The following is a 14,304-nucleotide window of genomic DNA, read 5'->3' on the forward strand; positions in this document are numbered from 1 at the left end:
TAATGTATTAAGTTGCTGCCATGTGATTGGCTGATTAGAAATTTGCATTAACTAGCAATTGGACAGGTGTACCTAATAAAGTGGCTGGTGCGTGTAGACGACCAGCCCAAAGCACTATTAAGGGGGTGTGTGGAGGTTCTGCAGGGGGTCCATGACATTTTTGGTTGATGAGACAATTTTTGTATTTTCAAGTAGCTATTCCAAAATATTTGAAGTTTTACATGTTATTGTCTTTGAACACACATCAGTGGATACACAGAAGCCATTATACTTAACATTATACTTAAAAAAAAAACTCATAAGTCAATTGATTTAGAAATTTGATGTCCCCCAAATCATATTTGTGGTGCCCCCCCCCCCCCCCCCCCCCAAAAAAAAAAAAAAAAAAAAAAAAAGAAGAAGAAGAAGAAGAAAGGAAAAAGTAGGATCACTAAGTCAGGCCTGTTGAAAATCACATATACTCAAACACATTTTCCTGTCAGTAAACAATATAAAAGTGGATTTTGTGTAATGTGTCCCCTTTAAGTTTTCATCTTTGACAATCTGTGTCATACAGAAACTTACTGCTTTCGGTGGATGTGAAATGTTTTTGTTTTCTGCCACACATTCCCCCTCTGACATATTTTACATCCGTCAACTCACTCCATTAAGAGTCTTTTTTTTAAGACTGTATTATGATGTTAGATAATATAAAGGACAAAGCATAACTTGTCGGGTGAAAAGGTGCTTTCATGAAATCTTTCACATTCCCAAGAGAGATAAACTTGATGACCGATGTTTGGGTCACATAATCAATTTTCAGTGGTAAAGTTCTGATAAGTCAACTTTTTTTTCTTCTTAAGGAGAAAGATCCTCTCATGTTTCATGGGTAACATAGTAAGAGTAAGGACAGGTGTAGAAGCCCATAACGTAATAATGGCCCATAATGTAATAACAACCCATAACGTAATAAATTTGGCCTATTTAAAGTCCAGAAGATTAAAAATTAACCTTAAAACTTGGTTTCTTTCAGCTGTGCAACAATATATTTTATGCATTTCCTTGTTCCTTGTTGAAGCCAAACAGCTGCCAAACAACAGGCTGGAAGTCCCCAGACAATTCAACATCTTCATCATAAACAGAACTTTAACATGGCATCATTTATTTCTTTCAGTTAAAATCATTTTGATTTTTTTACAAAGCAGATACCAAACATCTGGTAAGTTATGCATAAAAAGTTAGTTTGAAAAGCAGTTAGAACGATAAGTAATCAAAAAGGTTAGATACAAAAGGATTATGCCCAGATTAAAAAAACAGCTTCTGGCACATGTGCCTTCTGTATCAGAACAGTTATTTTTTTAAAGTCTCAAAAGAATATATTCATTTGACAGTAAAAAACAATAACACTTCAAATCAGACCTTATCTATTCTTGATCATCTACTTCAATCCCCCGTTTAACGTCACTGTAGCTAAACACTACAGAGGCTATCTGCTCAATCTCATCGCTCTCCCCACACTCAAACAGACAAACAAACCTTCCTTCACCGATGTAGGCCAGGTCTGAGTAACCACTGGGTCCACTGTTCATGATCCAGGGTTTGCTCCATGTTTTTGACTTTAGTGGCGTTTCATTCAAATACACCCCCAAATCAATGCGTTTGGACTTATCGCTTGGATGACTGAAGAGCAGCCACTTATTTAGGTTCTGGCTCTGATCATTATCAATAGAGACTTCACTTTGAGCTGGAAAGGACACAACACTTCCCTGACAGCCCTCTTCAACAAGGGTTTCATCTTGTTCAAGAATGGTGAAACCAGCCCCGTCAAGAGCTTCCACTCGGTAGCTCTTCCTACTGCGGGCGTTACAGTAGATGACCTTCAGACCTGTGTCATCTGACACCTCTGCCATCTCACATTCAAGTGACTCTTTTTCAATGATGCTGCTTAAGTGCCAATTGACACCCTGATCATCACTGAACAGATAGAGTGCATTAGGATGTTGCTCTTGCTTTGATTTCCAAACGTACCGATACATCGGGACAATCAATCTACCACCTTCTGTCTGGATACCATGGCCTGGCCCAACAGCAAATGTGGCCCAAGTTCTGATCTCATGCAGTTTTTTAGTCAGATCAGTCACTCTACTCCAACTTTGGCCGCCGTTGTTAGATTTGATGTAGCAGAGACGGGCTTTGTTTTTGTTGTTAAGAATCTGGTCCTGTTCTGAACAGGTGCCTTTAACACAGATGAAGAAGAGGAAGAGTGTTTTGCTGGTTTTCTCATACAGCGGGCAGGGGTTCATGGGACGATGTCCATAAAGGTGTGCCTTTTTAACTTGTGTAGGCGCCGACCACTGGAAAAGATAACAGTTTGATAGAGCTGTTCGGTTGGTTAAAATAGTAATTAATGTTAGTTTGTAGTTGTTTAGAGATGTGGAAATATAACCTTAACAGTTTGAAAGTTTCTGTGACAAAAAAACGAAACAGGTGGTTACCTCAATAGAGTTGTTCTCTTCTTTCATTCGTCCTCTGCTCATGACCAGATGTTTAGAGCTGGCGTCCTTGTAGGATTTTCTCTGCTCAGCAAAGGCCAGGAGAGTTTCACTTTCTCTCTCATAGAAAAGAGACGGGATCCTGTAAACCCATTTCTTATCCTTCTTAAAGACAGTTTGTCTCTGCAGGTGAGAACCCGTGGAATCAGCCATGGTTGTTCTGGATGACTGAAAGTAAAAGCTCTCTCACAGTTTTAAAGGACTGGGTGAGATTGTGTTAAGAGGAAGGTTCTTTGGTCACACCCCCTGTGCCATTGTTCCTTTCTTAGGAAGTGTGTCATGTCTCTTGATAAGGTAGGGGGATGTTCCATTTCCAGCCATATTCCTTTCAGCTGGCTTCCCAAGAACACATATGAATGTCTATCTGTGCATAGATCATTAACTTTCTGTATGGACTTGTTCACCAAGATGCTAAGACTTCTGCTTATCTGAATCTCATAACCTTTGAAGTCATTTCAAACCTGATCAAAGTCAAGTTCATAATACAAAAATAGCTCTGATTTTAGTTTTATGATTTAATATGAGGCACTTTTGTATCTTGAAGAAAGATAGTTTTAGTGAAATTTACATGCACATACAGCTGAAACCAGAAGTTTACATATGCTGTATAAAAAGACATATGATCTTCTTTCCAATTGTGTGACATGAAATCAGACTGAACCTTCTAGTTTTAGGTGAGTGCAAATTACCAAGATTAGTTCTATTAATTGAATGCCAAAAAATATCAGCAGTGATTTATTTGATTTTTTGCATTACTTTAATGCTTTCAAGGTCCATTAGTTTATATCCATGCCCTTAATATTTGTGTTGTCTTCAAACTGTATGATTTAGGTCAAACTTGCCTTTGCAGATCTTCCCACACATTTCTTTGAGACTGAGATCAGGGTTTTGTGATGGCCCCTTCAAGACATCTGAAATCTGAACCTAAGGATGAACCAGAGTTGTGGAGGTTGATAATTCTCTTCCTCATATCTCGGCTGATGTCTTTTGATTTTTTTCCCCACAATGTCACACCATAGAAGCAGCATGTAAATGGTTAAAAAAAACAGACTGCGTGATGATTAAGTTTTATTTTTATTTTTTTAAGCCTCTAGATGCAAAAGACAAACAAACAAAACTTCCTTCAAATAGACAACCAATCTTCTGGCCTATATTTTATACCAGAGGTCTTCAGCAGAAGGTCAGAGACCCTTGGGGAAGGACTGTGGAGGTCCTGCAGGGGGCCCATGATATTTTTGGTTTATTGGGCAATTCTTTGTACTTTTAAGTAGTTATTCCAAAATATTTCAACTTTTACATGTTATTGTCTTTGAAAACACATCAGTGGATACACAGAGGCCAAAAATATTTTCTTTCAGTCAAAAATAATCACATTCAGCAACACAGCAGCTCTCTCAAACAGCACACAGGTTCACTCAGCATTCACTTCCAGCTCCTCATGATGCTCATTAACTTTAAAAGATGTTAACAGGTCATCCTGGTGCTATCTGTTCGGAGCACAAAAGTCACACTTACAATATTTAGATTAGCATTGATTTAACTTTATCTGATTGGCATCAAAATGTCTACTAACCAAGAATATTAAAGTTAACAAAAACATATGAAGTAATAAAAACAATCGGTAAAAGTCAACTGAAATTAAAACAAAAACGAGGCTCGACAAAAAAACTTCATATATATAATTACTGAATTTAACTGTATTGTGAGGTAAAAAAAAAAAACTAACTTAAAGAAATTAAAATTAAAAAGAAAATGTCTTAAGTTTTCATCTTTCACAAACTAATAGAGAAACTTACAATGTTTTGTGGATGTGAAATTTTTTTTTTTCTGCCATACGTTCCCCTTTTTTCATATTTAACATCTGTTAACTCACTCCACTAAAATACCTTTAATAAGACTGTATTATACTCTCTGATAATGTATAGGGTGATAGAAAGGACAAACCATAATGTCTCAGGTGAAGAGGTGCTTTCATGAAATCTTTCACTTACCAAGCAGAAATAAACTTGATGACAGATACAGAGACTAGTTGGTCATTTTTCAGTGGTAAAATTCAGATAAGTCAACATTTTTTTCTTCTCAAGGAGAAAAAAAACCTTCCATGTTTCATGGGTTATGTAGTAAGAGTAAGGACAGGGTTCAGTGTCAGGTTATTTAAATGTAAACTAAAAACTTAGTTTCTTAAAGCAGTGCAACAATATATTTTAGGCATTTCCTTGTTCCTTGTTCCTTGTTGAAGCCAAACAGCTGCCAAGCATAAGGGCAAAAGTCACCAGACCATTCAACATCTTCCTCATAGACAGAACTTTAACATGGCATCATATATTTCTTTCAATTCCAATAATCTTGATTTTCTTACAAAGCAGATACCAAATATCTGGTGAGTAATTCATAAAAAGTTAGTGTGAAAAGTAGTTAGAACAATAAGTAATCAAAAAGGTTAGACACAAAAGGATTATGCCCAGATTTAAAAAACAGCTTCTGGAACAAGTGCCTTCTGTATCAGAGCAGATATTTTTTTAAAGTCTTAAAAAAAAAATCATTTAACAGTCAAAAAAAACAACAACACTTCAAACTAGACCTTATTTGTTCTTGATCATCTACTTCAATCCCCTGTTTGACATCACTGTATCTAAACACTACAGAGGCTATCTGCTCAATCTCATCGCTCTCCCCACACTCAAACAGACAAACAAACCTTCCTTCACCGATGTAGGCCAGGTCTGAATAACCACTGGGTCCACTGTTCATGATCCAGGGTTTGCTCCATGTTTTTGCAAGCAGTGGAGTTTCATTCAGATACACCCCCAAATCAATGCGTTTGGACTTATGGCTTGGATGACTGAAGAGCAGCCACTTATTTAGGTTCTGGCTCTGATCATCATCTTGAGAGACTTCACTTTGAGCTGGAAAGGACACAACACTGCCATGACAGCCCTCTTCAACAAGGGTTTCATCTTGTTCGAGGACGGTGAAACCAGCCCTGTCAAGAGCTTCCACTCGGTAGCTCTCCTTACAGCGAGCATTACAGTAGATGTACTTCAGACCTGTGTCATCTGACACCTCTGCCATCTCACATTCAAGTGACTCTTTTTCAATGATGCTGCTTAAATGCCAATTGACACCCTGATCATTACTGAACAGATAGAGTGCATTGGGAGGTTGATCACATAGTGTTCTCCAAACGTACCGATACATCGGGACAATCAATCTACCACTCTCTGTCTGGATACCATGGCCTGGCCCAACAGCAAATGTGGCCCAAGTTCTGATTTCACTCAGCACGTCAGTCAGATCAGTCACTTCACTCCAACTTTGGCCTCCATCGTTAGATTTGATGTAGCAGAGACGGGCTTTGTTTTTGTTGAAATGTATCTGGTAAAACTCTGAATAGTTGCCTTCAACACAGATGAAGAAGAGGAAGAGTGTTTTGCTGGTTTTCTCATACAGCGGGCAGGGGTTCATAGGACGGTGTCCATGAAGGTGTGCCTTTTCCACTCGTGTAGGCGCTGACCACTGGAAAAAGTTAACGGATTGATAGAGCTGTTCGGTTGGTTAAAATAGTAATTAATGTTAGTTTGTAGTTATTTAGAGATGTGGAAATATAACCTTAACAGTTTGAAAGTTTCTGTGACAAAAAAACGAAACAGGTGGTTACCTCAATAGAGTTGTTCTCTTCTTTCAGCCTTCCTCTGCTCATGACCAGATGTTTGGAGCTAGCGTCCTTGTAGGATTTTCTCTGCTCAGCAAAGGCCAGGAGAGTTTCACTTTCTCTCTCATAGAAAAGAGACGGGATCCTGTAAACCCTTTTCCTATCGCTCTTGAAGACAGTTTGTCTCTGCAGGTGAGAACCCGTGGAATCAGTCATGGTGTTTCTAGAGGACTGGAGGTAAAAGTGGCAGAGTAGATCTCTTTAATAGTCCCAGATTGGTCCCTCTCCCCCAGTTTTAAAGGCCTAGGTGAGATTGTGTTAAGAGGAAGGTTCTTTGGTCACACCCCCTATGCCATTGATCCTTTCTTAGGAAGTGTGTCATGTCTCTTGATAAGGGGGATTTCTATTTCCAGCTATATTCCCTTCAGCTGGCTTCCCAAGAACACATATGAATGTCTATCTGTGCATAAATCATTAACTTTCTCTATGGACTTGTTCACCAAGATGCTGAGACTTCTGCTTATCTGAATCTCATAACCTTTGAAGTCATTTCAAACATGATCAAAGTCAAGTTCATAATACAAAAATAGCACTGATTTTAGTTTTATGATTTAATATGAGGCACTTTTATATCTCGAAGATAGATAGTAGTTTTAGTGAAATTTACATGCACATACAGCTGAGGCCAGAAGTTTACATATGCCGTATAAAAAGACATATAACCTTTTTCTTTCCACAGCGGGACACGAAATCAGACTAAACTTTCTAGTTTTAGGTGAGTGCAAATTACCAAGATTAGTTCGATTTACTGAATGCCAGAAAAATAACAGTAAAGATTTACTAGAGATTTTTTGCTTTATGACTTTCACTAACGATAAGTTTTTATCTATCCATCCGTCCATCCATCCATTTTCTTCCTCTTATCCGGGGTCGGGTCACGGGGGTAGCAGTCTAAGCAGGGAAGCCCAGACTTCCCTCTCCTTAGCCACTTTGTCCAGCTCTTCTGGGGGGGATCTCAAGACGTTCCCAGGCCAGCTGAGAGATATAGTCTCTCTAGAGTCTCCTGGGTCTGCCCCGGGGTCTCCTACCGGTAGGACGTGCCCTGAACACCTCACTAGGGAGGCATCCGGGAGGCGTCCTCATCAGATGCCAGAGATACCTTATCTGGCAGCGGCTCTACTCCGAGCTCCTCCCGGGTAACCCAGCTTCTCACCCTATCTCTAAGGGAGAGCCCGGCCACCCTACGGGGGGAAGCTCATTTCAGCCGCTTGTACCCGGGATCTTGTTCTTTCGGTCACTACCCAAAGCTCATGACCATAGATGAGGGTGGGTACGAAGATCGACCGGTAAACAGAGAGCTTCGCCTTCCGGCTCAGCTCCCTCTTCACCACGACAGACCTGTGCAGAATCCACATTACTGCAGACGCTGCACCAATCCGCCTGCCGATCTCTCACTCCATCCTTCCCTCACTCGTGAACAAGACCCCGAGATACTTAAACTCCTCCACTTGGGGCAGGATGTCATCCCCGACCCGGAGAGGGCATTCCACCCTTTTCTGGCTGAGGACCATGGACTCGGATTTAGAGGTGCTGATTCTCATCCCAGCCGCTTCACACTGGGCTGCAAACCGATCCAGAGAGAGTTGAAGGTCATGGCTTGATGAAGCCAACAGGACCACATCATCTGCAAAAAGCAGTGATCCAATCCTGAGGTCACCAAACCGGACCCCCTCGACACCCTGGCTGCGGCTAGAAATTCTGTACATAAAAGTTATGAACAGAATTGGTGACAAAGGGCAGCCCTGGCAGAGTCCAACCCTCACTGGAAACGAGTCTGACTTACTGCCAGCAATGTGGACCAAGCTCTGGCACCGGTCGTACAGGGAACGGACAGCTCGTAACAAGCAGTGCAACACCCTGTACTCCCGGAGAGCCCCCCACAGGACTCCCCGAGGGACATGGTAAAAATGCCTTCTCCAAGTCCACAAAACACATGTGGACAGGTTGGGCAAACTCCCCTGCACCCTCGAGGACCCTGATGAGAGTACAGAGCTGGTCCACAGTTCCACGGCCAGGACGAAAAACCACATTGCTCCTCCTGAATCCGAGGTTCGACTATCCTGCGGACCCTCCTCTCCAGTACCCCTGAATAGACCGTACCAGGGAGGCTGAGGAGTGTGATCCCCCTGTAGTTGGAACACACCCTCCGGTCCCCCTTCTTAAAAAGAGGGACCACCACCCTGGTCTGCCAATCTAGAGGCACTGCCCCCGATGTCCATGCGATGTTGCAAAGTCGTGTCAGCCACGACAGACCCCCAACATCCAGGGCCTTGAGGAACTCTGGGCGGATCTCATCCACCCCCAGGGCCCTGCCACTGAGGAGTTTTTTAACCACCTCGGCGACCTCAACCCCGGAGATGAAAGAGCCCACCCCATCATTCCCAGACCCTGCTTCCTCCAAGGAAGGCGTGCTGGTGGGATTGAGGAGGTCTTTGAAGTATTCCGTCCACCGATTCACAACATCCCAAGCCGAGGTCAGCAGCGCACCGTCCCCACTGAACACAGTGTTTACAGTGCACTGCTTCCCCCTCCTGAGATGCCGGATGGTGGTCCAGAACCTCTTCGAAGCCGTCCAGAAGTCATTCTCCATAGCCTCACCAAATTTATATCCATGTCCTTAATATTTGCATTGTCTTTAAATTGTTTCACTTAGGTCAAACTTGCCTTTGCAGATCTTTCCACACATTTCTATGGGACTGAGATCAGGGTTTTGTGATGGCCCCTTTAAGACATCTGGAATTTGAACCCAAGGATGAACCAGAGTTGTGGAAGTTGACGATCCTTCTTCCTCATATCTCGGCTGATGTCTTTTGATTTTTTCCCCACAATGTCACACCATAGAAGCAGCATGTAAATGGTTAAAAAAAACAGACTGCGTGATGATTAAGTTTTATTTATTTATTTTTAAGCCTCTAGATGCAAAAGACAAACAAACAAAACTTCCTTCAAATAGACAACCAATCTTCTGGCCTATATTTTATACCAGAGGTCTTCAGCAGAGGGTCAGAGACCCTTGAGGCAGGACCGTGGAGGTTCTGTGGGGGGGGCCCATGATATCTTTGGTTTATGGGACAATTTTTTGTACTTTTAAGTAGTTATTCCAAAATATTTCAACTTTTACATGTTATTGTCTTTGAAAACACATCAGTGGATACACAGAGGCCAAAAACATTTTCTTTCAGTCACAAATAAACACATTCAGCAACACAGCAGCTCTCTCAAACAGCACACAGGTTCACTCAGCATTCACTTCCAGCTCCTCATGATGCTCATTAACTTTAAAAGATGTTAACAGGTCATCCTGGTGCTATCTGTTCGGAGCACAAAAGTCACACTTACAATATTTAGAATGGCATTGATTTTAATTGATTAATCTGATTGGCATCAAAATGACAAACCAAGAATATTATAGTTAACAAAAACATAAGAAATGGCAAAAACTAAAGGTTAAAAAAATAACTGAAATTACAATGAAAAAAAAGGCTTTACAAAAAAAAAAAACCTAACTTAAAGTTTATTGTAAGTTTACAAAACCGACTAAAATAAACTTAAAACAACAAGAAAATGTCTTAAGTATTCATCTTTGACATTCTGTCTCATACAGAAACTCACTATCTTGAGTTTGTTCCTCGTTGATGCCAAACAACTGTTAAGCAACAGGCTGAAAAGTCCCCAGATCATCCATCATCTTCCACAGGACTTTATTTACATTACATTATTCATTTCCTTGAACTCATATTCTTGTGTAAAAGTGAGTGATGCATACAGAGTTAGTTTGAAAGGAAGTGAAACAGTTCAGAAACAAAACATTTATGTACAATTAAATAAAACAGCTTCTAGCATAAGTGCCTGCTGTTTCAGGCAGATAATTTTTACAGTTAAGTCTTAAAAAAAACTATGTATTCATTCAACAGTCAAAAAAAGGACTTCACATCAGACTTTATCTATTCTTGATCATCTACTTCAATCCGCCGTTTAATGTCACTGTAGCTAAACACTACAGAGGCTATCTGCTCAATCTCACTGCTCTCCCCACACTCAAACAGACAAACAAACCTTCCTTCACCGATGTAGGCCAGGTCTGAGTAACCACTGGGTCCACTGTTCATGATCCAGGGTTTGCTCCATGTTTTTGCAAGCAGTGGAGTTTCATTCAGATACACCCCCAAATCAATGCGTTTGGACTTATGGCTTGGATGGCTGAAGAGCAGCCACTTATTTAGGTTCTGGCTCTGATCACCATCATGGGTGACTTGACTTTGAGCTGGAAAGGACACAACACTGCCATGACAGCCCTCTTCAACAAGGGTTTCATCTTGTTTGAGGACGGTGAAACCAGCCCCGTCATTTTTATCAAGAGCTTCCACTCGGTAGCTCTTCCTACTGCGGGCGTTACAGTAGATGTACTTCAGACCTGTGTCATCTGACACCTCTGCCATTTCACATTCAAGTGACTCTTTTTTAATGATACTGCTTAAATGCCAGTTGACACCCTTATTTTCACTGAACAAATAGAGTGCATTAGGAGGTTGATAACAGAGTGTGTTCCAAACGTACCGGTACATCGGGACAATCAATCTACCACTTTCTGTCTGGATACCATGGCCTGGCCCAACAGCAAATGTGGCCCAAGTTCCAATTTCACTCAGCACGTCAGTCAAATCAGTCACTTCACTCCAACTTTGGCCTCCATCGTTAGATTTGATGTAGCAGAGACGGGCTTTGTTGCGGTTGAAAAATATCTGCATCCACTCTGGATAAGTGCCTTCAACACAGATGAAGAAGAGGAAGAGTGTTTTGCTGGTTTTCTCATACAGTGGGCAGGGGTTCATAGGACGGTGTCCATGAAGGTGTGCCTTTTCCACTCGCTCGGGCTCCGACCACTGGAAAAGATAATAGTTAGAGATGTGGAAGTGTTTCTTCCACAGTTTAAAAGTTTCTGTGTGCTAAACAGGCGTCAGTCACCCTTGGTGGTTACCTCAATAGAGTTGTCCTCCTCCTTCAGTCTTCCTCTGCTCATGACCAGATATTTAGAGCTGGCATCATTGGAAGAGCCTCTCTGCTCAGAAAAAGCTAAAAGAGTTTTAGTCTCTCCCTCATAGAAAAGAGATGGGATCCTGTAAACCCATTTCTTATCGCTCCGAAACACAGTTTGTCTCTGCAGGTGAGAACCCATGGAATCCGCCATGGTTGTTGTGGACGACTGAAAGACAAGGCTGCAGAGTGTACCTCTTTTATGACCACAGATTAGTGGGGTGGGGTGGGGTTCTGTTTCCATATTTATCAACAAAAACTAGTTAATTAGCAACTTTGCAAGAACAAAAAAATATTTATGACTGTGCATGAATCATTAACTGAATATCTGGACATGTTTACCAAGATACTGTAATCTTTGCTTGTCACATCCCTCATAATTTCCCAAGTCGTGTCAAATACCATTAATGTGAAGTTCAAAATACACAGGAAGCAGAGTTTTATCATTGTTTTAATTAATCTGAGTCACTTTCATATTTTAAAGAAAGAGTAGGTTATTTTTTTTATAACAATGCATCACAGGTAAATTTGCACCCCAAGAAGTTTACATATGATGTCTTAAATCCTATATGTTACATTTTTTTCTCACTGACTGACTTTAAATCAGAGAAAACTGTTCTTGTTTTGGGTGAGTTGGGATCACCAGGATTAGCTCTATTTACCAAGAGCTAGAATAATAACAGAGAAAATTTATTAGAGGTTTTTTTAAAAATTACTTTCACTGTTCATAAGTATATTCCATGTCCTCAGTATTGAGTAGCATTGCCTTAATTTAAAAAAAAAAATTTTTTTTTTTTTATAATGTTTTTTCAGATTCATACATTCAGTGAAAAACATATCATACTTCTCATTAAGCCATCTGTAATTGTACCACTGTATCCAACAGTAAAATATCCCAGACTTAGTAAGCAGTATAAAAGCATGTAAGGACCAATTATACCAGGGGTGGCCAACCTGCGGCTTGAGAGCCATAAGTGGCTCTTTGCCTTTCAGTGTGCGGCTCTTCAATCAATTTATAAAAATATATATATATATTGTTATGAGTAGCGGTGTGCTAATCAATCTAAATTATTGATATATTGATGCCACTGTTGGGTTCGGTATTGATCAATATTTGGGTGTACAGATTGATACTTAAGTTTCAGTTTCTCTTCCCTAGTACAAAGTTTATATATTGGAGATAAATGTGTTAAATTGAAAAAAATTATATATATATATATATATATATATATATATATATATATATATATATATATATATATATATATATATATATATATATATATATATATATTATCGTTATTATAAAAGAAATTGATATTTTTCTTCCACAAAAACTCAAAAGAGTACATAAAATTGGTACCCTTGAGTACCGATACCAATTGCCAGGTATCAGCCATACTCAACCCTATACATATTTATCAAATGTTGGGGTAAACCTCAATAGCCACGTTTGCATAGACTAAAATATTCCGCTTGCATTCGGTTATTTGCTCAAATGGAAAGAATTTAACCTGTGTAAACACATCATTCCGAAAGAAAAGTGCCAATCCGAATGGACATTTAATCGGTTTCACAGGGGTGGAATATTCCCTTCCCCAAACTGATTGAGGTATCATGTATCCACTCAAACGGAAAGTTGTCAGGGTACGTTCTTTCAGCGCATGCTCAGATATGATGTAAGACGCAACTAGAGATGTTCCTCAACTTTAAAAATGGCGGCGAGCTGTCAGCACTGGTCTGCTGCGGAAAGTTTGTTTTTTGATCGAATCTTTGAAAGAACTGAACATAATTTCAAGACTGGACGGATGAAAAACTTGCAATACGGAGTATTGCAACACCGTGATAAACAAACTGCTGTCCTCCAGCTTTGATAAATCTCGTGATGTTTACGTTTTTCTGCACATGCCCCATTGACTATTCTGTTTGATTACAGCGGCGCATGTAGACCAGAGATTGGAATATTCCTTTCCATGTATACTATTGTTTTCAGAAAAGTCATTCGGAAAGATTCCATTCGGAAAGACGAAAAACTCCTCATGTAACTGTGGCTAATGACACTTAAACTCCTCTTAAGAGGAAACATAAAATAAAACAAAGAAAGGACACAAAGATCTACTCTAGACAAATGATGGTCTTACATACATGGTTACATATATTATCAAAAAAATCCCTTGTTGAAGTCTCAAAGCGAAGGTCATCTACTCGATCTAAAAATAATCAGAGATTATATCAATCCATTTCTCCACGGTAGGTTTTCCACGTTTTAACCGCCTTCTAGTTATAGCTTTTCTGGTGGCAGCACTAAGAATCCAAAACAAGTATTTGATATTAAAAGAAACATTTTCTGATGTTATAGCACCTAAATATAACAAGATAAATCTGAATTGGATGTCTATCTGAAAAACACTTTGCAAAACTTTATAAACCTCACGCCAAAATTGAACCAACAATGGACAGGACCAGAATATGTGAAAAGGGTTTGCTTCAGGACTCCCACAATGTGGCCAGCATGCAGAAGAATTAGTGTAATGCCCTTTTTAAACTGGAGTGATGAAAAACGGTAGCGTTGCCTTTAACCTGTAGGACTTGGGTCAAACATGCTGTCGCAGATCTTCTCATTGAGCAGTTGCAGTAAAGGCCATGAAGCCTGCTTAAATAGGTCGCAGGAGCAAAAACTTGTTTTTATATTTCACCTGTTTACCCAGGAGGGAGTTATTTTACAAGTTATGTTACAACACATTCAATAAAATTGGATTCAAATATCAAATACCAAGCTTTGAATATGAATAATAATTCATTTAGTATGATTGATGAGTTGACTTGAACTTCTGGCAGAGGAAGTGAGATCTGCTGTGAAATCTGCTTCCTATCACTGTGCTGTAAGTTGCACTGTGTGCCACCCTGCAGCCCATAAATCACACAAATATCTCTCCTTCTCCTCCCTTTTCCCCTGCTTCTCCTCCTCCTGCCTGCAGTGCTCATAAAAAGCAGAGCTGACAGGTGCTGGAGACCCAAGCCAGGCGT

The 14,304-nt window shown here is 40.1% G+C and overlaps 3 protein-coding genes across 3 annotated transcripts; all 3 read right to left on the reverse strand.

Moving 5' to 3' along the window:
* Positions 1–1,403: 1,403 nt before the first annotated feature.
* Positions 1,404–2,684, reverse strand: LOC141800388 (sialidase-3-like). The gene is made up of 2 exons (XM_074682884.1): positions 2,475–2,684; positions 1,404–2,333 (listed from the first exon to the last, which is right to left on the reverse strand). The coding sequence occupies exons 1-2, from the start codon at positions 2,682–2,684 to the stop codon at positions 1,404–1,406; spliced, it is 1,140 nt and encodes a 379-aa protein (XP_074538985.1).
* A 1,330-nt stretch (positions 2,685–4,014) lies between these two features.
* Positions 4,015–6,399, reverse strand: LOC141800395 (sialidase-3-like). The gene is made up of 3 exons (XM_074682898.1): positions 6,190–6,399; positions 5,113–6,047; positions 4,015–4,018 (listed from the first exon to the last, which is right to left on the reverse strand). Exons 1-3 carry the CDS (start codon positions 6,397–6,399, stop codon positions 4,015–4,017), a joined length of 1,149 nt encoding a protein of 382 aa, XP_074538999.1.
* Positions 6,400–10,187: 3,788 nt separating this feature from the next.
* On the reverse strand, positions 10,188–11,431 carry LOC141800403 (sialidase-3-like). Its single transcript, XM_074682909.1, has 2 exons — positions 11,222–11,431; positions 10,188–11,126 (listed from the first exon to the last, which is right to left on the reverse strand). The coding sequence occupies exons 1-2, from the start codon at positions 11,429–11,431 to the stop codon at positions 10,188–10,190; spliced, it is 1,149 nt and encodes a 382-aa protein (XP_074539010.1).
* Positions 11,432–14,304: the final 2,873 nt, after the last annotated feature.

The sequence above is a fragment of the Halichoeres trimaculatus genome, unplaced genomic scaffold, assembly GCF_033239565.1.
Source record: "Halichoeres trimaculatus isolate MK-OKI-2021-1 unplaced genomic scaffold, fHalTri1.1 fHalTri1_scaffold_2, whole genome shotgun sequence".
NCBI lineage: Eukaryota > Metazoa > Chordata > Actinopteri > Labriformes > Labridae > Halichoeres > Halichoeres trimaculatus.